General features: G+C 24.6%; 1 protein-coding gene across 1 annotated transcript; it reads left to right on the forward strand.

Moving 5' to 3' along the window:
• The first annotated feature begins 1,017 nt into the window (after window positions 1-1,017).
• On the forward strand, window positions 1,018-22,420 carry LOC113556977 (MAM and LDL-receptor class A domain-containing protein 1-like). The gene is made up of 18 exons (XM_026962224.1): window positions 1,018-1,340; window positions 12,571-12,669; window positions 14,679-14,709; window positions 14,789-14,944; window positions 15,006-15,150; window positions 15,210-15,378; window positions 15,461-15,637; window positions 16,025-16,181; window positions 16,261-16,530; window positions 16,612-16,782; window positions 17,506-17,614; window positions 17,753-17,933; window positions 18,003-18,015; window positions 18,163-18,237; window positions 18,311-18,469; window positions 19,828-20,024; window positions 20,097-20,262; window positions 21,769-22,420. Exons 2-18 carry the CDS (start codon window positions 12,577-12,579, stop codon window positions 21,816-21,818), a joined length of 2,319 nt encoding a protein of 772 aa, XP_026818025.1. The 5' UTR covers window positions 1,018-1,340; window positions 12,571-12,576; the 3' UTR covers window positions 21,819-22,420.
• Window positions 22,421-25,891: the final 3,471 nt, after the last annotated feature.

Here is a 25,891-nt window from a genome sequence, read left to right on the forward strand (position 1 = left end):
TTCAAAGCTAGTCGCTAGGTAAGGTACTTGCGGTACACCTGAATACTTCAATAGGTACATTAGTAACCGTAACGTGATTGCAAACATGATTTTGAAAAAAACGTTTGAGCAAAATAACCCTGCGATACAATTATATAGCAACAATACGTATAATTAGTTTTGAGGTCGTTTACACATTGTTGTACGCGAACGCTGCGGCAGAATTAAGGGAAACTATATATAGCATAATATAATATGCTTGTGGCGCGTAACGCCCATTTATAGATGACGGGGTGCAGGTGGTGTCGCTGTCCTGCCGACGGTCATTCCTCGGGTCATATCACACAATTAAATCGTATATTTTAATAAGCTATCATGCTATAAGAGCAGTTATTGCACGATTTTCGCCGTACAATATAATTATTATATTATATTTATTTAGTAATAATTTCGCCCGAACATCGTAAATATTATAATATTGGATATTTGGGTAGGCTGCGGAGAGCAGTTTTTACATTTATAGTTCATTAAAACTAACTGTGTCTATCACTAGCATAAACACTCATATAATGGCCATATAGCCCATATAGGTGCTAGGTGCCTATATATATAGGTAATATATTTTCGGTTCACATTATACGATGAGGTGCACACACGTGCAGTGTACAAACAGGTATATAGAATACATGTGTAATAAATATATATTATAGACTTGCAGTTCCTTCGACTGACGTATACAGGTGACTCGTACCTGTACACGCCACGCCGCCGACGCGGAGGTTCGTTGAACCGAACCCTGTGATTTGCGCGGAAGCGCCTATCGCCATAGTAACAGCAAGGTCAACAAACACTGACCCGGTGAGTGTGTTACCGTATAAACGCCTACCACTACTTATACCACTACCACTATAATACCATTACCACTAATACCACTACTGCTAATACACACTAACACGACAACGATTTAATATAACATCAAGTGTAGGTGGGTGGGTAGTATATGAGGTAGGTGTCCGGCGCGAAGAGTGTCGTCGTCGCGCGCGTGCAGTCAAGTCTAGAGTTGCAGAGCGCCGGCGGTCTCGTATGCGTATGATATTATTATAGTCTGCTGTAGTCGTTGTTTCGATACATTTTACATTTTTTTTTTTTGTGTACACGGTATTTCCGTCGCACAACGTGCCTTCGCGTACATATTTTGCAAACAATAATCTTCGCGTATTTTCAATATTATTGTTGTATACCAATACTTCACAGGGTGGATTTACCATACGGTTTGGACTTTTCTGCCGAACACCACGACAAATCTTATATCACTCGTCCGCCTTTGGAGACGAAGAAAAAGTATTTCGAATCTCAATCAGGTAATGTTGTAATATATCTATACTATGAATTATAATTATTGTTATTATCTAATCGGAATGGAAGTTTTCTATAAAGAATATCGCGAGCGTTCAATGAAAATAAAACACTATATAGATGATACATGATGGTTGGTGGAAATGAAGTTTTTTAATATACCTATACAGTATACAATGTTATCAAAAATAGTTTGTATTTAACATAAAGTTAAGCTTCATAACCCGAGTAATACGTAACACGTATAGTTAAATTGTATTATAATATAATCGTTTTAAAATATAGAAAAAAAGTCACTTTTTTCAATGCTTTATAAAATATAAGAGAGCAAGAGCAGCCACGATTCATCATGTGATCGAGTGGAATCGTATCATTATACAGTATAGTGGTGTAATTCGTTGGTCACGCAATAATTGCTGCTATATACGCAAGATATACCTCTATATCTAACATCTAAGTTAAATATATTTTAAGTTATACTTGTAGTCATATTTACGATTTTTTACTCACACGTATTACCAGTTATAATTTCTAACACATAGTAGATAAGAATAATAACATACATTTTACTTTCATAAATATTTTTTATTACATTAATATATTACCTATTATATGCATTTATAATCGAGTATATTAGTTCTTATTGTTATTAAGTATAGGTAGGTGCACAATCACTTATATATTTTTTCACTGTACTATTGTTCCGGCTATAACCATACAGTTTTGATAAATACAGGTAAAACCATACTTTAGATACTTACTTTAATTCTTACCTATTAATTAAGTAAATGCATTCAATTGTGAATATATTGATTTTATGTGTGTTCTATATACTCATTATAATTTACCAGAGCCTAAACGGTTCAGACGTTTAGAATTTTACACATTCGATTTTTTTAACTATGAATCAATTATAAAAATATATACTAAAATGTTTTCTTATAACTTGTAAGTATTGGTAGGTACGTGTATCAAATAATGTACATTGAAATATTGTAATAACTTATGCTTCTTCATAATTTTGCCTATAACGAACCAAACATGTTTGGTAGCCTGATTCAAAAATATGTTGCACAATTTTATAATATATTATTTTATAAGCATATAGTTTAATAAAATGTCATGATGTAGGTATAGAAGAATTATTTATTAGGCACTTACTAATTACAATTTTATAGATTTTATAATTAACTATAATCACTATTGCTTGTAAGGCTATAATACGCAAATACACTTGAATATTCAATTTCTTAACAAATTATAATAATTATTTAATCAATTCAGATGCCTATAAATGCTGTAATAAATTTTACATTGTACAGTTAAATCAATAGAATTTTTATTCTGATGAGTTATGAAAAATATTAAGAGTATATATAATATATTATACTCATATGGTCAATGGTCATTATATATTATAAATATTATATGGCTGGGTAATAGCTATACCAACATAGTGTTTATTATTGATTAATAGTTAACATAATTTAATATAAATTATTGTTATATTACATAATATATCTTAGATTTTGAGTGGAGCAAGACAAACATAATATGTACTACATAATACTATTAATACTTACTGTTTGAAATATATTACTATAATTGGTACCTATTACCGTAAACCGATTTGATCATAGATGACAAGTGTTAATATTTTCACCAATAATTCAAAATAGATAGTATAATTAACATAATTTCTAACAGTTCTTACTAAGTATATTTTATTTTATTTGTATTTTAAAAAATGTTAAAATATGTTTTTAAATTAAATTTTAACAAAATGTTTAATAATACTTTAAAACGGTTTGAAAAATCTAAAATTTTATTATTTATATACATATTTTATAAATACTTAAAATGTAGAACTGTAAAAGTAACTTAGTAGAATAGAATTACTGAATTAGCCTCTAATACTTATATGAAAATTACTTATTAGAATTATTGTAATACTTAAATCGTTTTAAGTGTAATATCAATAAATTAATAATTTAAGAAGTGAGTACCTACTTATATACAAAAATAATTTGTCGATTAAATTCCGATATCAGGTCTACCTATTAAAAATGATTTGAAACTTTTAGTTTTCATATTTCCGTCATTAATTATTGAGACAATGTCCATTTAGTTATAAATAGTTATAATATTCGTTATCATGTATAGAATATATACGAAGTATATTTAATTATAATTAGGTACTTAATTATTTTTAAACTTAAACTGTATTTTCGTGTTTATACTATAGATATTAATCAGAATAATAATTATAATTATACCTATTTTTTTTTTATGTGTAATAGTTCAATGTTAAAATTCATCTACATTATACAAGTATTGAACACAGTAGGTGAAAAACATAAACAATAATTGATGTGGAACTTAATATTTTGAAGTTCAATGCCCTTTTAATGAATTACTTTTATGCTTCGTATTTAGCATTCATTATAGAATTTTAAACACCGAGGTATTTAAATACTATACGATTTTACATATTATCAATATATTTTATAGTTATAAAAACTATTTTTGGATTTTAAATGTCGAATAAAACATTTGAAAATAATATCAATGGTCGACTACATAATATGACTGCATCATTAACAAAGTATAACGTAATATTTTTTTTGAACGGATTTTAGAATTTATGTTGCAATTATTGAATTATTACACTATGAATTCACTTACTTTAATTGTTACTGTTGAGTGTTGAGCAGTAATAATTAGGTGATAATATTGTATACCTACTCGAAGCATTCAATATATTATATTTTAACTGTACGCCTGTACAATAATAATATAAATTTTATTATTAAATTATTTATAATCATTAATAATGTACATCAAGTATTTTATAATAAGCTTATAAAAAAACATTTTATTAATTGATTTTTAAAAGAATTTATTAAAATGACTATACTTTGAATTAAAACTTTTTAATGTTTAGGTCAAGAATGGCATTTAATAGTAGATGTTATGTAAGCTACTACAGTAGTAATCGTTTTTAATGAGATTACTGTTTAAAGTGACATACCAGATTTGGCGAATTTAATAACCTAAAATTAAAAGTTCCGACCAAACTTCAATGTTTTGTATATTATATGTTAATTTTTCTCGGTTCTTATATAATATTATATGAAATACGGATGTAATAACTTTTTTTTTGTGAATTTAGAGAAATTATTTATGTATAATAATGACCACCTAATACGAATCATATTATTGACTATTTACAAGAATAAATACAAAATTAAGACAAAACATTGAACAATCAGTATATTATCATCAATTATATAGCTCGGTATTTATAATATAAGATATAAAACAAATGTTGAAAAAGTAAAAACAAAAATACAACAACATTTTTATATAAAAAAATCTAACAGTTTTTTTAAATATATATAATAAATAATACGATACCTATGAAATAAAAATACATTTTTCTTTTTAATAATACGCCTAACTATAGAGTCATTATTATTTATTTTTCAGTTTAAATTTATTATAATGTTTTATAATAACTTTTTTTTTAAATTTCTTCTTCAGATATTATATTAGGTATAATACGCTCTTAATTTCAATTTCAAAAATCAGTGGTTTTGCAATCTTGCCAAAAAACGTAAAAACGTACCTTAAATATTAAAAATTCTATGGATTTTTTTAAAAATAATATCAACAGTAATTAATTATCTTACATAAAATAAAAATTTATTCAATTTATTTTAAATGATAACTGATAGATGTTTGTCATTCACTTAATAATTGTTTGAAAATATTGATTAATTAATTACATATACATATTATATACTTATATTTTTATTATTTTATAATGCATATAAAATATAAATCATAATTCCTACTGTCATAGAAAAATGACAAATATGTTTATACCCCGTACGTCCCACGGAGATCTGACAAATGAAATAACTTTATTTGTTAAAATCAATATTTTTAAAAAAATTCTTTTAAATATAATTCATAGACACTAGCATTACATTTTTTATTTTTTAATACTGAAAATAAAAAACTAAAAAATTGATAAAAATATTCTCGTTAAAAGTAAATTTATTACGATCTAGTTTATGTAAAACAATAAAAAAATAGTTAGATTTTAACATACACCTATTTAAAAATGTTCTTATAAAATATTTAAAAGAAAAATTATATTTTTTGAAATTATAATATTTCTAACATAAACTAGATCGAAATTTACCTTACAAGGATATTGATATTTAAAAAAATTGTAAGAAATCCGCCACTTGACTTAAATAAATTATGTTTTTACTATCTAAATTTTTTTTTAAATCAGATTTGCAAATTGGCTATTTTGAATATTTTGGAAATTTTTTTAATCAATTTTTAAGTTTTTTATTTTCGGTATTAAAAAAATAATAATAAAAAAGGTATACTAAAAATGTAGCGCGAGTGCCTATGAATTATATTTAAAAGAAATTTTATAAAATCATTGTTTGGAACAAAAGTAATTTCATTATTTCATTTGATAGATCTTCGTGGGGCACCCTACATATTCATCCTATGTATTACCTATAAATTTATTTTATAAATATTTGCGGTTTACTATTTGATAAAATCTAAAAAAATATTGTTTCAATACACATATAGGTATCTACCTGTTAATACAATATGAACTTATCTGATACCAAAATATATTTATATAGGTATATAAAAATACATCAAGCCGTTATATATATATTTATTTAAATAACCCGATATATGTAGTATATACACATAAATAATGGTATGTCTGTATACATTTCATTGCACGCAAAGTTAATATTTTTTAAATGTCAAGGCAATTCTTTTAACAATAAAGTAATGATTTTTCATAAAATTATTTGAATATCATGAAAAAAAATAAATAGTTTTTACTAACATACCCTCTATTTTATTATTACTATTATCTTATTTGTATATTTTATGATAAGAAGAATTATATTATTATATACCATTAATCATCAATCAATTGTAAATTATATCTGCAGTAGATGTATTAAAACTGTGCAATAAGTTTATTTACTAATTAAAAATGTACAAATTTAGTTTTAACAAGTTAAATGTAATTTAAACAAGTAAATATCACGCATTCACGCTTATAATAGTATACTACTATGTTAAAAAAAAAACATGAAAAATGCAACAAAAAATTTTCTAAGAATAAAATGTTTTGTTATTTTTACTTTATATCTACTTAACATGGACTTAATGACTTTTTTTTTTGGATTTATAAAATAAAGTATTTCACCTAAAAAGCACGCGGGGTATTATCATAATACGCGAAAACTTAAATTTATATATATAAATTGTTACAAAAGTCATCATAGATTTTATTATTTTATTCATAATAGTTAATCATTTTAAGATATTACAGAATAATTTATGTTGCATAACTATTAAATAATCATTCGATGTAAAAAAAAAATTGTAAAACTTATGAGTAGAAAAGAGTGTTATGACTTTTAACTGTGCTATGCTCGTTAGTCTTATATGAAATTATTATGTTTGGTTTAGGCGTATAGCTAACACAGCTATATAATATACATTATGCATATAGTGTTAAAATAATTATTTATTATATCTTATAAGAGTTGCAGTTAATGAAATTTGTCGGCCTCGTATTATATATTGGTAAATGTATAGAAATCAGTTTGATTATATAACTTAATTAATATGGTACATCACAAAATGACGAGTAAAAAACGTAATGATATAGTTAAGAAAGTAGGTCATTGTATGACCATACAATATTAATAAAAATGATATTATTTTAACCAACTTGTATCGTTTCTTATTGTAGGTAATCTTCATTAGTTTAAAGCTGTATCAATTATAAAACAATTAGGGGGCGACGATGACCTAAAAAAAAAATCAACTCTTATAATATTACTTAAAATTATATAGTTTATACCAAATACTTAGAAGTAATAAGTAAAAGTAGAAAATTAAGCTGGGCTAAATACATCTAAAAAGCGGAGGGTCAAACATCAAGTGAGATTACAATATGAAAATCAGATAGGAAAAACCGAGGAGGACGACCAAAACAGCGATGGTGCTTTTTGGAAAAGTTAAAGATAACTATAGCTAAAAACCAGTGAGGCCCAGAGAAGTGCCATGAAAGCAGTGATAACTTAAATTCTATAAGAACCGGAATAAAAAAAAATATGGTAATTTAAGAGTTAAAAAAACATAATTTAATGATACATACATATAGGCCCCAGATTTTTCAGATATTTTAGCCAATTTTAGGAAATTTAAAGAAAATATATTTTGGTGAATTCAAACTCTTAAATTAATACTAATATTCAGTTTTTATAATTTGTGATTTTTTATTTATCATATTTTTCATCATGTATGGGTATTGTTAAAATTATTAAATATTCATAATAGGTATACATAATAGGTGTTAATTGCTTTTCAAACTTTTTATTACGCTTTAAATTATTTACAATAAATAAATCATGTTAAATTATTTTAAACATGTTCATTGTTCACACAAGAATCGTTAGGTTATCTAACGTGCAAATAGTACCTATTCATACAGTTAGCCGTTAGGTATACAATTAATACAAGTAAAATTATAATGTAAAAAAATATATTCTCATTTAATTGTATTTTCAAGGACCACACTTCTAGGTTTTATTAAATTAAAAAAAGTACACAAAGCATTATTATAGGTACGTGTAATAAAATAAAACTTGTTTTGGCGGTTGCGTCCCGAGTTCACAGAATTTTATTTCACGCTATTGACTTTTAGCTGATGCGGATTCGGTAATTATAGTAACCTATGGAACCTTGATCTTTACCGAACACTGGACAGTGTGAGTTTGACTAATTACTGAATATGTGTATTCATTTTATAGAATTACTACAAATTTTGTTATCGCACTTGTGAGTTGTGGAATGCTATAATCATGGAAATAAAATTACGGCCTTCAAATTTGACGTTGCAGACATCGTGAATGCGTTTTGATAATGGACATTAAATGATTAAAAATTATTCGTAAAAAAGGTCGAACTATTCTTTATTGCAAAATATTGTACTCAGCTGTACATAATACAAGTACCTACAGTGGTTTCGATTTTAAAATGATTAAAAATATTACGTGTCTATTATTGTTAAAAATAGTAAAAAAAAAAAGAAAAAGAGATGTAAACAAATGTATACAAAAACGAAAACATATTTAAAATAAAACCGTGAAATATGTGATACGTATCCATAATGTGATCAAACGCACGTAATATAAGTAAATGATTTCACGGTTATCGAAAGCGTCGAGTAACGGTGAAAATTACACAGATACCAATGATCTAAATATGACCCATGTGTGAAAAGCGTGTCAAAATTATACAGTAAAAAGTGAAATATACAACTAAAAATTAACTTTTTTTGAGGTATGCTATAATATGATATTTCACCTACCTATTCAAAGACATGTTATATATCATATTATATGTTAATTGTTTGACTATGGAACTATAGTTAACCAATTTCTAAATATTTTTAAATCCAAGATCAAATATCAACAGTGTAAAAAAAAAACTATAAATTTGTTTTACTTTAACTCTTTGTTAATTATGGTAACTTGTCATATTCTTATCGGGTTGTAGGTATAGATAATGAACATTTGATGAATCAATATAGTGAACTGCTGATATTTTGAATAAGATTTAGTATTATTGTTAAAATACTCATTAAAATTAAGTTCATATTATGACTATTAAACTTTTAAAACGTATTGATGATAAAAATATAAATGTTATTTGAGCAAAATGTATATAATTGTGCTGATTAACAAATTTTTAAATAAAAAAATGTAAGTATAAATAATAAATAAAATAAGTCGGCAAGTAGATAGGAGTCGAGCGTACCTCATTATTGAATAGGTCAATGTAATGGATATGTCAAATTTTAATTCAATGATAAATTATTAAATATAAACAACGATACCGGATACTCAGCAAAATCAGTCTATATTACTGTGTATATTTTATTACATATTAAAATATTACTATTATATACTATTATAGTAATAGTCAATATATATCATTTTATAAATAGACAATAGCTTAAAATTAGACAAAATATTTTGAATAATAAAAAATATTGATTACCATTAAATTGCTTTAAGTTTCTACGAATAATATTATTTTAATTACATTAAAAAAACTAAATTCATTCGATGAAAAATCGTGGTTTTACCGATGAATAGCCAAATTTCTCAAAATTAACTTCAAAGTTATAAAAAGTTGTATTAAACTTAACTTACTTATTTGTAATATTCTATTCAACTTTAAACTTTTATTTTTATAACTCTTACCAGAAAAACTTAAATGGAACATTTCACTCAATTTTTAAACCTTATATATGAATAGGTATTAATAATAATTACAGTATAGGTATTTTTATACATTTTCGTGATTTTGACAAATTTTGTCAAAATTCTAATTTCAAACTATCATAAAAAATTAATATGGATTTACCCTAAATTTTTTTTAATATAAGTATTAACTATTAACACAATTTAACTAATATGTTAAGGAACCTTGTGTTTGTTTTTCAAACTATTTGAAGCGAGTATACATTTTTATCAACATTTATTTGATTTCAAATTTTCATAAATAGCTCAAGAAGAGTCAAAATATTTTTTAAATTATATTTAATTATACAAGGTGATAAAACACTCATTTTTTGAAAACATTTTATCGCGTTGCTTCAAGTTGTTAAAAAAACAACGTTTTTATTAAAAAATTATATTTTTTAATATTTTTATTCCTTATATTTTTTTAAGTTTTTACTTTTTTGAATGACAACATAGTTTTAATTTCATATTCCAAAGCAGAATAATTTTCTGAGTGTTTTGATACATAGAAATCGAATTTAGGGCGAGTAGTTTATGAATTATAAGTATTTAAAGTTTAGATGCACGGAATGGAGTGGTACAGGGTTACCCCGCAAAATGTTTGTCCACTCCGCTTACCTAAATTTTAATTACGTATAATTCATAAACTACTCGCCCTAAATTCGATTTTTATGTATCAAAATACTCAGAAAATTATTCTGCTTTGGAATATGAAATTAAAACTATGTTGTCATTCAAAAAAGTAAAAACTTAAAAAAAATATAAGGAATAAAAATATTTAAAAATATAATTTTTTAATATAAACGTTGTTTTTTGAACAACTAGAAACTATGTAAAAAAATGTTTTCAAAAACATGAATAATTTTTGAAATAATGAGTGTTTTATGTTTAAAGAAATCACCCTGTATAGTAAAAAATGTATTTATTTGTTTTTGAATTAAAACAAAATTATAAAAACGATTTTATCAAAAATGGCTTTGCGTTAAATTAATGTTTGTCTATAATTTGTTTTTGTTATTTTCAATTAGGTATAAAAAAATGGACTGGAAATATTTTACTTTAGACACAAAAAATTTTATTTTAACTTACCAACATATTAATATTATTATTTTTCAAATTAAATGGTAATAGCTAAGTTATTATAATGGATTTAAATTTTTAATAGTTTATGCTCCATCTTTGCATAATACATGTCTACGTTACGTATATCATATAATTTGGATGATTCGTTATTCACATAGACTTATCTTATATGGTTTTATTAGTTGTACTAGGGGCTGATGAAACTCAATTCCAGTGTGTAGAAGCTGCCTTCAAGATGGTCGAGTGAAAATAGTTTCACCGGAAAATCAGTTGAGAATGGTGATCGGGTGTCTAGAAATTGATCACTAAATATAATAATAAAGTCGATTACAGTATTTGTGAGATAACAGTTTTTCTATAACTTATCACATTAATATAATAAATAATAAATTCAAACTAAATATGTATATATTTTTTTTAATATTGAAAGAATATTTTGCATTTTTAAGGACATAAAACATCATATATGATATATCTGGCATTTTAAAAGAATATTAAGAGAATATATTGCCTATTTTAAATGACATAAAAACATCATATTTTAAAAATTTTTAGAGAATATAAATCCTACCTCTATACTTATCAGTTATCATTCGGTGTAAAAGTTTGTCCCGTCGCATGCCCAGTTTTTTTTTTTTTTAATAAATAAAGAATAATATAAATATGAAAAATGGTAATTGGGGATCTAGCTATTAGCCCTCATCGATGCAAATCGATATCTGTACTCCTGCAACGTCGAAAGTCTGAAGCTGTTTTGTAGGAGAAAATGTTAAAGTCAAATGTCATGTTTGAGTATTAAGTAGCCAAGTAGGTACCTAATATATAATATCATCGGGGAAGTGATTATTGAGTAATGAGTAAAATAACAATATTTTGTGATTATTTAGAAAAGTAATGAACAAAGATAAGTAAAATACAATTTTGGCCAAAAGTAAATGAATTTGAATATATTCATTTTATTAATGTGCCAAAATCATAATGCTTATAATTTATAGTTTTTCAAGCATAAACAATATACCTAATATTATTTAATATTATGTTTTGATAATTTTGTTATTTATTAAAAATGAATTTATTTTATTTAAAAGTATAATACAATTATTTTATACTTATGAGGACGCCATACCTGCATATATTGTCTCTGTCTTACTAACGTAGTAACGTACATCATAAAAAATTTACGTTCAGCAAAACACATTTTAAAAGCACGTTATATCTGCAATCTGCATGTGTTGTATTTACCTTACTAAAGTATATCACAGCAAATTTTGTTCAACAAAATTGATTATTTGTTGTTAGCTAATAGCTTTTATATTAGAGTAAATTTACCTATTATCAAATTTAAAGTTAAGAATATTATCTATAAAATGACATGTGCTTTTATTGATATTATTATTTTAAAGTGAGTTATAAACGTTTTAAAGTTGTAATATTTTTATATAGCTTTATCTCACTTAAAAATGATAATATCAATAAAAATATATGTCATTTTTTAGATAATATTCTTACCTTTAAGTTTAATAATAGGTAAAATTACTCTAATATTAAAGTTAACATCACAAAATATATTCTGCTGAATGCAAATAAGACAGAGACAACACATGCGGGTATGACGTTCTCTTATGATTAAAACTTATTGTACGTTCAATTTGTATAGCTACTTATGTAAGGCTACTTGGTATAATTTCAGAAAAATATAAATAAAATTATGTCTAATAATTAATATTTAATTTCATAATTTTTACTTATTTAAATAAATTGATTTATTTTATTTTAGGCCAAAATGAAATTATGGCTGATATTATCAATAACTAGTTACTCAATACTAGAATGTTTTCCTGGTGCTATAACAGAATTTCCCGACTCAGAAGTATCTGTAAGTATTTTTTAATTGCTTTGTTTTATGCAGTCAACAATACTAAAATATTTATATTGAAAATTACCTATTGCTCTAATGTCACATAATAATTTATTTTTCTAAAACTCAAAAACAAAAGAACAATCATGACATAAGCAAAATAAACAATGCACAGTAAAAATCATTGAAAATTAGTCACACTTTACGGTATACACATATGTTTTATTTTAGGCAAACATATAGGTATTTTTAACCAACTAGTAATAATATATCATAACATTCATAACAAATAATAAAATGTTTAATTCGTCATGTTTAATAAAATTAAGTTCTTACCTATTTTAATTTGTAATAGGTATTATAATTTATATTATAATTATAGCATACAAACTTTAACACGTATTATAACACGTATTATTTTCGTTTGTATTTAATTGCTAAAAATATTAGTGTTTACTGTTTATTATCTACTTTCTAAAAATAAAGAAATAAAAGCAAAAACAAATCTCTCATAATTTTTAATTGCTTGAAATTGGTTGTTAAATAAACATAGGGCAAACTATAATTAATTTACATAAAATATTATTTATAAATAATTATACCTAGCTATCTAGGTACATGAATACTAATATTTATATTACTAATGACTAATAAAATACTTATCATAATAATTATTGCGTTATAAACGTTAAATTATATATATGGTTCTAAATTTGAAATATTTCAATGAAATATTTAAAAGTATTTTTTCTTCTTTTAAACGTGTTCGGTTATAGTTAGAAATAATATATTGAATAAAAATAAAAAAGTGTTAGATAATAATATTATTGATGATAAATTTAATAGCACCTCACTTGCAAGTTGACAAGATTATAAACTTTAAGATATAATAATTTATATTTTATTTTTCATTGAAATGAAATATTTCAAGAAAATAAATTTCATGAAATTTTAAAACCCTATATATATATATTACAAATATAACTATTATTTATGACTATTCAATTTTAACTGAATAATATAATGTGTCAATTATCGATTTTTTGTATTATTATAATAACAATAAGTTATTTCCATATTCTATTCTAAAATAAGCTATACGTTGGTGGGACTAGGACTATGAGCCGACGGCCGATGAGCCGACGATTGACAAGCCGACGTTGGATATTATTATTATGATAAAGATATTGTATTATGCATGACTATATATATATATTTAGCCATGATATTATGTATCTATATCCAACATTTCCAATTAATAATAATATCGATATTCGATATTTATCAAAGCATTTATTTGAGATAAGATATCAAAACAGTATAGTACATTTTTTGTGTATTTGAATCAGTGATGTTGTCGTATTTTATTTTATTATATAATGGAGTGTTTTTTGTTGAATAACAAACTTTTTATAAATTCCTTACGTTATGGTCAAAAATAAGAAACTGTTAGATAATAATATTATTGATGATAAATTTAATAGCGCCGCCACAGATCTTCTATAAAAAAAAAACTCAATAAAAAGTAAAGCTTATAATATACAGCTATGTAGATTTAATTTTTTTTTTAATTTTTAATTATTAAAATGAATAGTTTTTAGACGATTCACGATTATATTAATCATATGAAATATGAATAATAAATTGTAATTTAGTAATACATTTTTTATTTTTTATTACATAAATTAGAATTTTAGGTACCCTGTCGGTCTGATACCTTGTCGGCCTACTAGTTGTCGCCTTGTCGGCTCAAGTCGTGATCCCGTATTATTTATATTATTTATATATGTATTATGTTTTTCAAATAAAAATGTATATTAATTAAATTAGAAAATGTATACAATTGATAAGTTTTAATTGTCAGTTTTCACGTATTATTTATTGTAATTTAGCGATGACATTTTTTTAAAATCTATTTTGGTAAAACATATATTTATTCTTAAAATATGTTTTACATTTTACAATCATTTTTGTATACAAAATATAAATACAATATTTGTAAAATAGCTCATTATATTTTTTTATAGATTCGGGGAAAAAGACAAGGAACTGTAACAGGTAACATTACATTTTTAATTATTTATTTCCATGAATAATATAATACAAATTAAAATAAATTCAAAATGAATACTTGTAGATACTTGTGATTTTGGTGTTGATCCTGGGTTATTGACATGTGATTGGAAAAATCGAAATGGATCTGCTTTAAAATGGGAACTTGGAGCTGGTACACTTTCAAATTGGCTAGGCGGACCACCGTCAGATGCAGGACAAGGAGAAGACGCAGAAAAGGGTTAGTTAAAATAATGCCATGATAAATTGGTATATGCACATTATAAAATATTTTGTTCTAGGAGGGTACATTTTTTTCGAAACATCTTTGTTAGCTGCACCTGTAGTAAGAGTTGATGATATTACTATTAGAGAAGGTCAAAATGCATTTATTGAAAGCCCAGTACTTGGAAGTACGGGAGCAGAAGGAAAATGCATTTCTTTTAGGTAAACATAGAATTAAATCATGTATAATTTGTATTTAATTTTTCTAATTATTTATTTAGTTTTAATGTTGACGGGTTGAGTGCAGCTGGACTGAGAGTTATTTTACAACCTACAAACAAAGACGGTCGGCCAGATGGATTTTTTAGAGTATTATGGGGTACTAAAGATCCAACTAATAAAATATGGATGAATTCAGAAGTACTTTATACGTATAACAAAGAGCATCAAGTATAATTATTGATTTGACCTTAATTTTAAATCTTCTTTTTTATAAATATATAGTAATAAATGTTTTTATGTAATTATATAGGTGGTATTTGAAGGAATTGCTAAAGACTTGCCAGACCCATTTAGAAAATTTCGTGGTTATGTTGCTGTAGATAATATAGCAATAAAGCAGGGACTAGATTGTAAGGGTCATTGTACATTTGAAGGTGGATTCTGTGGCTGGATTAATGACGAGGATGATGATTTCAACTGGTCATTGGTAAACATTTCACTATATTAATACATACATTTGTTGATAATTGTATATACTTGGCTAACTATATGGCAATATATTATATAAATATTATTTTAGTATAATTTTGCTAAGGTTTATAAGGAAGTATAATTGATAGTTCAATTTATTTTAATAAATTAATTAATTTATAATAAATAATAATAATTAATAAACATTAACAATATTGAACAATTTAATTTCTTTGCTACTAACTGTAATATAATTTTTGTTATTAAGTAGAGACAATAGCTTAATGATTTTAGCGTTTGATATAACAACTATTTGGTTATCTTGAATCTTGATATTATATTAGACACTTATAGAAATAAAAACTAAGAAGTAAATTCTGTACTTAATATTATTATGATTTAGGGAAGAGGAAGTAAAAATCCATCTACTGGGCCAGCAACTGATCGATCAAGTTTTATTTATGGTGGAATGGAAGGAGGCTATGCATTTATTGATTCATCTTATCCACGAAGGCCTGGTGATATGGCTCGTATGTCAAGCATGGAGTTTGATCCAACTGGTAAAAAGATATAAACATAGTGTTATAGTTATCATCACCTAATCAGTAATAATCATTAAATGGATAACTTATTTTGTAGGACCAGATACACCACTCTGCCTTCGATTTTGGACTCATATGTATGGCAATGGGATTGGAACATTGACAATATCGATAAGTGATACCAGAGAAGGGGAAGATAGAGATATTTGGTCACTTACTGGTGAAGCTGGAAATTCTTGGTATCAAGCTGAAGTACCTGTGTCTTCAGCTAACCCATTTAAAATAATTATTATTGCTAAAATCGGTAAAAATAATCTTGGAGATATTGCTGTAGATGATATTTCTTTGACACCCGGTAGTTGCCCCAGTATGTATATTTGTATAAATTTAAATTTTAAAATAATCTAATAAATCTTCAACTATTTTCTATGATTTATTTTTAATATAGCTGCTCCTCAAATTGCTGCAGCCACATCTGGTGATTGTACATTTGAAGTGGATGAATGCGGATGGAGTAATGTAGTATCCAGAGAACGTTTGGACGATATTGATTGGGAAAGAACTTCAGGGGCTGCATTGAGAAGTACAGCTCATGATCATACATTGGGCACAGAAAAGGGTAATAAATATAAAACAAAATATTTTTAGTTAAAATAATTTAAATAAACTAATAGCAAGATAGCCAGGTGGGTAACCAATAACTGAGAGTTTAAAAATATAATTAGTTTTTTATTAGTATTAAATGTTTGATTTTAAAATATTGCACAATTATTTAAAAATATTTAATTTCCCGAAATAAATGTTCATAATTAATAAATTAACAGATATAGTTGATTTATAAACAAAAGTTATTTCAAAAATAAAATGCTACAATACAGATACATTTTCATCTATTTTTAATAAATTGTATATTTAATAATATTATTCTATTATGGTTATTATTTATTTATCAAATAGTGTTAGATAAAGATTCACATATACCGATATACGTAACTGTTATAATTTATGAGTATTGGTTATTTCGTAATTATGTAACAATTAATAATGGTACTGTAAACTGACGTCCTAAATGTATTAAAATTAATTTGTAAAAACTATAAATATATTTTAGTTATTCAATTTTAATTTTTTTAAATAATTTTTTATAAATCTATTATCTATAATTATATCATTAAAAATCTACTGCATATTGTATGACTAATATGAAACATATTCCTATATGACAAATATGAAATAATTAAAATCTTGTTGAAAAATATGCTTTAAAAGTTTAACAAAAGATTTTTTAGTATTTTTAAATGTTAACTTTATTTATAATTTATATATATTATATTATTTACAGGATATTTAATGACATTGGCACGCACAGCTCTTCAACGTCCTGGAAGTCGTGCATGGTTTACATCTAGAGATTTCAAAACAACGTCTACCCCTCGTTGTTTATCATTCTGGTATGTTTGAGTTATTCATTTTAACATCAATAATAAAATTCTTATAACAAATTGTAACTATTTTTAAATAGTTAACCAGTTAATAATGTATATATTTCTTATATTTAGAAATTGATTAAAAATATAATTTAAAAATAGGTTTGTGATGAATGAACCTTTTATTGACACAACTGGCCCAAGTTTAGGCGCTTTGAGTATTTATCTGCGAAGTAATGATAACACTGGAACTACTATAATGAAACCAATTTGGCGGTTGTATAATCATCAAGGTCCCGACTGGCAATATGCTCAAGCGCTCATTAAGGAGCCCAATGATGCCGTAAGTTTATTATGTGTATACAAATAAATAAATCAAGACAAATAATAATAATATTTTAATTTCTTTCAGATTTTGATCGAAGGTAAGAATTGATAGGTATAAGTAATGTTTTTTTGTACCTACATAATTTTAATAATATGGTTTTATGTATTATTAAAAAATATATTTAATTAAGAGTCTACCAACATCTAAATATAAATCTTATGAGAGGTATGCAAATGTTTTTAAGGTATATGGGGTTCCAGTAGAGCGAATGGATTTATTGCATTTGATGACATAACATTTTTTGGTGGCTCTTGTTCAAGTACGAATATTACCTATTGTGATTAAATACATTTATTGGATTATATTATTTTAACTATATGATAAAATTGTAGTTATTCCGGCGGGAGCTAAAGTGCGACCGGGTGAATGTAGATTTGAACGTGATATGTGTGACTGGTCAAATGGAACAGACAAATCACCAGCTTCGTGGAGAATGGCTACAGTGAACAGAAGACCTTCCAATTTACCCGATAAGACTTTTGGGGCTCCAGGTTTGAAAATATATTTATTATGTATTGTACCCTTAAGTAAATTCTAATTATCTTATCTGCAGGGGTTGAATATTCGGTTTTATTTGTTTTTTATTATAATATAGTATGTAATGGAAATATCAAATTACATCTGTCTCATTAAGCCTAGAAAAATAATTTATTTTTCTTGGATTTTAGATATATGACCCCGAATTTCCATACGAGTTATCTCAGTGAGATACATTAATGTACTAAATATTAATTATGTTAACTATATTATTAACTACAACAAAAACAAAATGTATCTAGCATCAACTACTGGTAAGCATTTTGACGCCATCATGCGTTTCATGCTCCACCATGCCAAGACGCAGCAGGGAAAACATAGATACTGTGAGTTCCGCTTAATGTGATCACTGGTTTATAGAAACAACCGTTTATTGGAATCAAAATTGAAAATCCGAAACTAGTTCTTATATTACTAATGTTAAATTAACCTTTTATTAGAATCACCAAGTATTGGATAATTGAATAATTTTTAAGAACATTCTTATTGTTTTAATGGTTTTTAAAACTTTCACTAAAAAGAAACAAGAATTGTTTTGGAAATGTTAAAAGAAGCTATTCAAAAATATGTTGAAAACAATACTTTTCAGTTGTTTCAAAAGTTATAAGTACAATATGTATATACATTATTAATTATTTTTTTTTAAATAATTAAAAATCAAGTATATATTATATTAACTGAATATGGATTTTAATTTCAGGCTAATTTGTAAATGAAATTAGTAGATTCTCATACATAATCAAAAATAGATAATGTCTTCACTTTATTTTAAATTTATTTTATTTTAATCTAATTTTAAACATATATATAAATATAAACTCATCAATAAAAAAAAAATGTTCTATGGAATCAACTGGTTAATAGAATTAAAACAATCACATTAAGCGGAACTCACTGTAGTATTTACATGAACAAATTCATAAATAAAATATTATTTTATAATAATAAAATTTAACTTCTGCTAAAATTTTTAAATTATCCTATATATTGAAAGTTTAATTTTTAATGAATATATTTTATGAACATTAAATAATTATAAATGCATTACAAAATTCAATAAGTGACCGCATAAACACAATAAATCTAGATGACCTGGACTAGTGTGTCTTTTTTTTATTTGGGAGGTTTAATTATATTTAGGGTTACCATAGAATTAGATTTAAATATGAACATGATTAAAAATAAATAAATATTTGTAAAAATTATACTTAATTATTATATAAATAAGTTAACTATGTTGACTATCCAAGTAATATAGTATCTATGATTGTTGCAAAATAATATGTTACATAGTAAAATATTATTGTTTCAGATGGTTATATATATTATGACTTATTTAATCAAATATTGGGATCAAATATGGTACGACTAATATCACCAGTTATACCAGTAACTGACGAGCCACAACTTTGTTTTTCATTTTGGTATGCTGCTTTTGGTGCTGGTGAGTCGGCATTATTGCAAATCATGAGACAAGACAATAGTTCAGGAGAAACACCAGCAGAAAAAGTAATACGTTAACATTTTGTTGTTTAATGATCATATAACATGGCACGAGTTGTTTTAATATTGATTATATAGATTTGGAGTCTAGAAGCAAAGAATATGGACACCACAAGACCAGCATGGATGCCTGCACAAGTAACAGTTGAATCTAATAAACCTTTTCATATAATCATGGAAGGACAAGCAACAAACGGAGGATTTGCTGTAGATGATATAATATTCACTCCAGGATCTTGTCCAAGTAAAATATAAATATTTTTATTTAATCCATACCTAATTCTAATGTTAGGTCCTTACTTAGATAATATTAAATATTTTAAGCTGCAACAGTTTTATTTATAAAACCATTAAATCCTAATGAAGGACATCCAAATTTTAGTGGTAAAATTAACTAAAGCTAAAAACATTGTATCATTATAAAACATATCTTGCATAATTTATAAAATTATATAAATCATAATTCATAACAATCATAACATTCATAATAATACATATATAAATACACATAGTATATTAGTATATTTAATGTAGATACCTACTAGTAGTGGCATTTATAGAAAAAAATTTCAGAGAGGGTTAAAAAAAATTTCCATTTTTAAATTCCTACTAATTATACAATCAAAATCAATGCCAACCATATATTTCGGGAGAGGTTTGAACCCCTACCCCCCTATATACGCCACTGCCAACTAGGGTGTCGACTAGCTGTTCAAGTGAATAATGATAATTAAATTTTCATTTATCAGAATTTCATCTGATATTCAATGTGTACCTTTACATAGTTGCATAGTTTGTACTATGTATGTAACAATTGATTTAACTAGGTTGGTATCTATTTTAAATCCTGAGAGAAGCGATGAATTTGTTGGTTTTAGATTAATTTGTTTTTTTTTTTTATTGTGGAGGTGGTTTCTAGTGGTAAATTGGAATTAATATAATTGTAGGTCGTTGGCTGATCCGTTTTTCTATTTCGTTCATAATATTTTTTTGTATTTAATGAGTTAGCACTGAATTATATTTTAGCATAATATCTATTAGTACAGTGATACTTAATGGTGAGGTATACCCAAGACTTACTATAAAACAGTGACTTATAAATTTTATCTTATTCATTTAATAAGATAAAGTGTATGATTTGACTTAAATCAATAAAAATTCAAAATTAAATTTTTATATTATGTTTTTAAGAGGAGATTATTATTCTTAACAAAGTATACTCAAAGACTAATTAATTATTGAGCATGATAATAACAGTTGAATTAGTTATAAGGCTATTAGAAATTTTCTATCACTTTAAATACTTATAACTATGCTGGGTTAAGTAAATTAGGTATATAAATACTAAATGCAGCGAAGTGCCTTAATTTTTTTTTTGTAATATCTTGTCTCTTATCATGAATAAATAAAAACAGTAATTATTTTATTTTTGCCATTTATGATTTGAATTACTATTCACATAATTTTTATAATATCTAAGCTCAAGAAAATTATAATGTAATTTTGTATAAGTATAATATAATCAATGTAAGTATCTACTCCTTTTCAAACCTTAATTAAAAATAAATATTATCAAAACAAAAATAATAATGTAAAAATAGTCAAATATTTCATATGTTTGGACTGAATAATTTTTTTTTATTAAATTATAAGTATTCAATTTTTATAATTTTTTTAAATGAAGTTTATTAATTATTTTTAAGTTCCTATAATATTACAAGTTACAATATATGCTTGTCTATTGTTGCAGCTCGTCCAGAAAAGGCTGCTCTGAAAAATCAAAAACTAAAAGCAGCTTAAATTGAAGTTAACATATTAACAGCATATACCTGTGTTATTATATCTAGTCAATTTAAAAAATTAATACATATTATTCATAGTATGATCATGGACCTAGCATGTCATAATGATGTCATTACTTTTATAATTGTACGGACATGTATTCTAATTTTTATTAGTTATGTATAATGTAATATATTTGTATCTGGAACTTTATCATGTAAATCAGTAAAATAGTGTTTCTATTTTTTTGGTACTAGAATATTTTCAACTATCTTCAACTAAGAACTAAAAACTGTCATAGATTTTATGAAAATTGCCATAATGTATTAATTTGTAATTTTAAAGACCGAAAGTAACAGTTATAATGTTGGTGGTGTTAATTTAAATTTGTTTAAAAATGTATACATTTTTATTTACACGTTTATTTATACCTGCCATTTGATTCCAATATTATAACAGTATAGGTTGGAATTTTTTATAAAATCTAGTTTATAATTAACTTTTACATAAATATACTTATACAGTATACATAAGCTTGTGGGTACATAAGCAAGACTTCCATTTTAAACACATTTAATTAGTTATATAGGTTAACTTTATAATAGTTACTGCCTAATTAATTATTATTATGAATGCAAATATTTTCCATTTACAATAGTTTATTATTTTGTTACCTATGTTAATTTTGTGTAATATTATTCCAATTATTTTAAATTCTTCCAGTTTAATTTATTTTTATTGTGTCAAATATTCTTTTGATAATAGATTTATTGAATTTTTTTTTTTAGTAATTTTTATACTTTTTATACAAAACTGTTATTTTTCATTACAACTTAAAGCAAATTATATATGCATACAATGTCTTAAACTAATTGATATTTACTGCTGTGTGTGTAAAACAATATTTATCCTTATAGTTAATATAATGTTTTCATTTGATTATATAAATTTAAATAGTAGGTACCTAATTTAATGGCTAATATTAATAATTAATTTTACATTTATATATACAAAAATAATGTTTATTTTGTAAAATATTTAAGTGAATAGTATTTCATTTTTGACTAAAAATAATTAAATCATTACAAAGATAAGTAAAATTATGGTATCTATATTTCAAATAAAGTTTATTGGTATTTTTTTTCTTCTATATTTATTTTGTATAATGAATATATTATTATATTATTCAATTTGTAAAATATGTACTTTAATACATATAAATATATATATTACCCACATATATTATTCATAGGTTTATTGGTTTATTGAAATGATGAACTTGATTAGCAATAAGATTGTAATTAGTCTTTACTTATTAAATATGAACAATAACCACAAAAAAATGTGGCATTTCTATAAAGCTGATACTTGAGTATATAATATTGTATAAGCCAAAAAAATACTAAATGTTTGGTCACAGAACAAGTAAGCGGGAATACATTTTTTCTTAACACAAATAGAATTACATTTTTGAATGCAGTTATTATTTTACACACTAACTAGGTCCTAATTTGAATTAAGTCTACATTTTTTTTTTCAAATCCGTTTTAAGTAATGGGAATAAATAAAGCCTTTAGCTGTTTATTTTGTTGAAGTCAACGTATTGAATGTTTTGAAAAATATTGTATCATAGTTAATAATAAATTTAGTAGATAGTGATGAACATATTTTATGTACCATTGGCAACCACTAGTTTTCATTATGGTTTTTGATTACATTTAGTCTTCATTAAAGATATCAAGGATCCACATTCTACAAGAAAAAAATAAGTATTATCTTACAAAATGTATATAAATTATTTTGTGTTATGGTATATCAGCCTGAAGCCTCTAAAACAAACTCAACCTTGATACTTGGATATATAGCACCCCTTACACTGCTGCTAAATCTGGTGCTGTATAGTGTATGAAACACTTTTACAAATGAATGCGTATTTTCTGTATACATAGCAAAGGGAATATAGAGTGAAGAGTGAGAGAAGGAATATAAGTGCCTCTGAGTTTTTTAGGGGTGTTGAGAGGATAGATAATAATTTAATATTATAATAAGTATTTTAGTATTTACTACGATACATAGTTAATAACTTACCAGTAAATACCTTTATAATTTTAGGTGGATAAAATAAAAGAATATGAATACTACTCCAAATAATAATATACCTATAAATGTAGTGAATTTAATAAACATAATATAGTGTAATGTTAATGTAATAGATATTTTTTAAATTTATATCAGCTATCCTGTAGAAAACATTTTATTATTCATTTGCCGCCATTTAAATTCATTATAACTTTTTAGATGATCATCATTGATTTAATGATTTAATGCTTTTAGGTATTTATTCTCAGATTCGGTGACCGTAGTTTGTGAGCAAAAATTATATGATAAATAATCATAATTTTTTACATTAAGATATTTAGATTGGTTAATTTTTTTCATAAAGTGAGCAAGTATTTACCTTAAGTATGAACTCCAAAGTCCAAGTAAATAACTTATATAACTTATAAAGCATCAAAGTATTACCAGTAATAAAGTAAGTCTATACTCAGAACCAACATGTTCTGGTATTAGATTTAAGCATTAAATAGTTAATACATTTTTATTACCTAGTTAAAATGATTAACAAAACCAACTCTGGTAGCACCTAGGTCATGAGTCATATTTTTACTACCTATGTTAGGTATCGACTGTACCAAAAACAAACACATGAAATACCAAATATCTACATTCTAAATAAAAAATTTAGTACATCGTTCATTGGTCATAAGTGATTACTCATTACCAGAGCTCAGGACTTAAAGCATTTGCCTATTTTTATGGATTGGCTTAAAATGTAGCAGAGTGCTATGGAAGTGTATGTCATGTTAAAACACTTACAATTATGAAATTTGAAAGTGCTTTTTTTTCTTTTTTTCAAAGATTTTTTAAAAATATGCTTATTTCCAGTTTTTCTGATTGTTTTTGATTTTTTGACCAGTTTTTCTACTTATTATGGTTTTTTCAGAAAATCCCTTGGAAATCTATAAATAATAAAGCAAAATTTCTTGAAAGTGAAGTTTTATTTTTTTAGTTAGAAACTTTTTCTAATCATTTTGTTTCAATATTTTTTGTAGACTTTAATTATATTATTTTTAGCAGTTACAAATTATTTCTAGTGCCTACTTTATTATTTCAAAATAAAGATTTTTTTTTGATTAAATATTTTTGCTTAAATTTAATTATTTAAGTTTTGTAAATGCTTTTTTGAGTGCTTATAATGATGTTTTTAAGTGATTTTTTAAGTGCTATAATTCCCGAGCCCTACTTATAACATTATGAAGGCACTTTCCATTATTTAAATTAAATAAAGTATAGTTAAGATTAATAAATTATAATAATATGTTATATAAGATATATAGACACAACATCACATATCTTGATTGATAGAACCATATTCATTAAAAGTGTGAAGGGTGATCTATAATGGATACTTGGATTTGTAATTAAAATAAAACCATAAAATATTGACCAATAAAATTATTCTGCGTTTATACAATCCAATTAATTTACAAATCCTTTATATTTTAAATAATTTTGATTTAAATGTTTCTAAGTTAAATGGTTTAAAGATTATTAACTCATCTTTTATGCCACATTTAGTGACTTTGTGACATTTCAGCATGAAATATTTGTTTGAAATTTAAATTTTATTGAAAATAAAGAATATCTATCAGTTATTTAAAATTCTAGAAACTTTTCTTTAACTATATACTTGTTAGCTAAAGTTTCAAGTTGTTCATAATGCGATAAAACAGCTAAATCAAGTTCATGTTTGAAAAATCTTAAAGATTTTATACAACTAATAAAATAGATAAAATAATTAATAGCATAAATCAAAGTAATTAATAATAGTAATTTTAATTTAAATGAATATAGAAGTTGTAAATGTTTGACAATCTGTACAAAGTTATGGAGTCACACAATGAAGTGTTTTTTTTTTTTTATGAGCTATTAAAAATTTCAATATTATCATTGGTGTAAATTTAAAACTTATTTATTTTATCCGATCAGCAGTATAGGAAATAAAAATATGATTATATAATTTATAAAAA

This window comes from Rhopalosiphum maidis, chromosome 3 (genome assembly GCF_003676215.2).
Source record: "Rhopalosiphum maidis isolate BTI-1 chromosome 3, ASM367621v3, whole genome shotgun sequence".
NCBI classification, from domain to species: Eukaryota; Metazoa; Arthropoda; class Insecta; order Hemiptera; family Aphididae; genus Rhopalosiphum; species Rhopalosiphum maidis.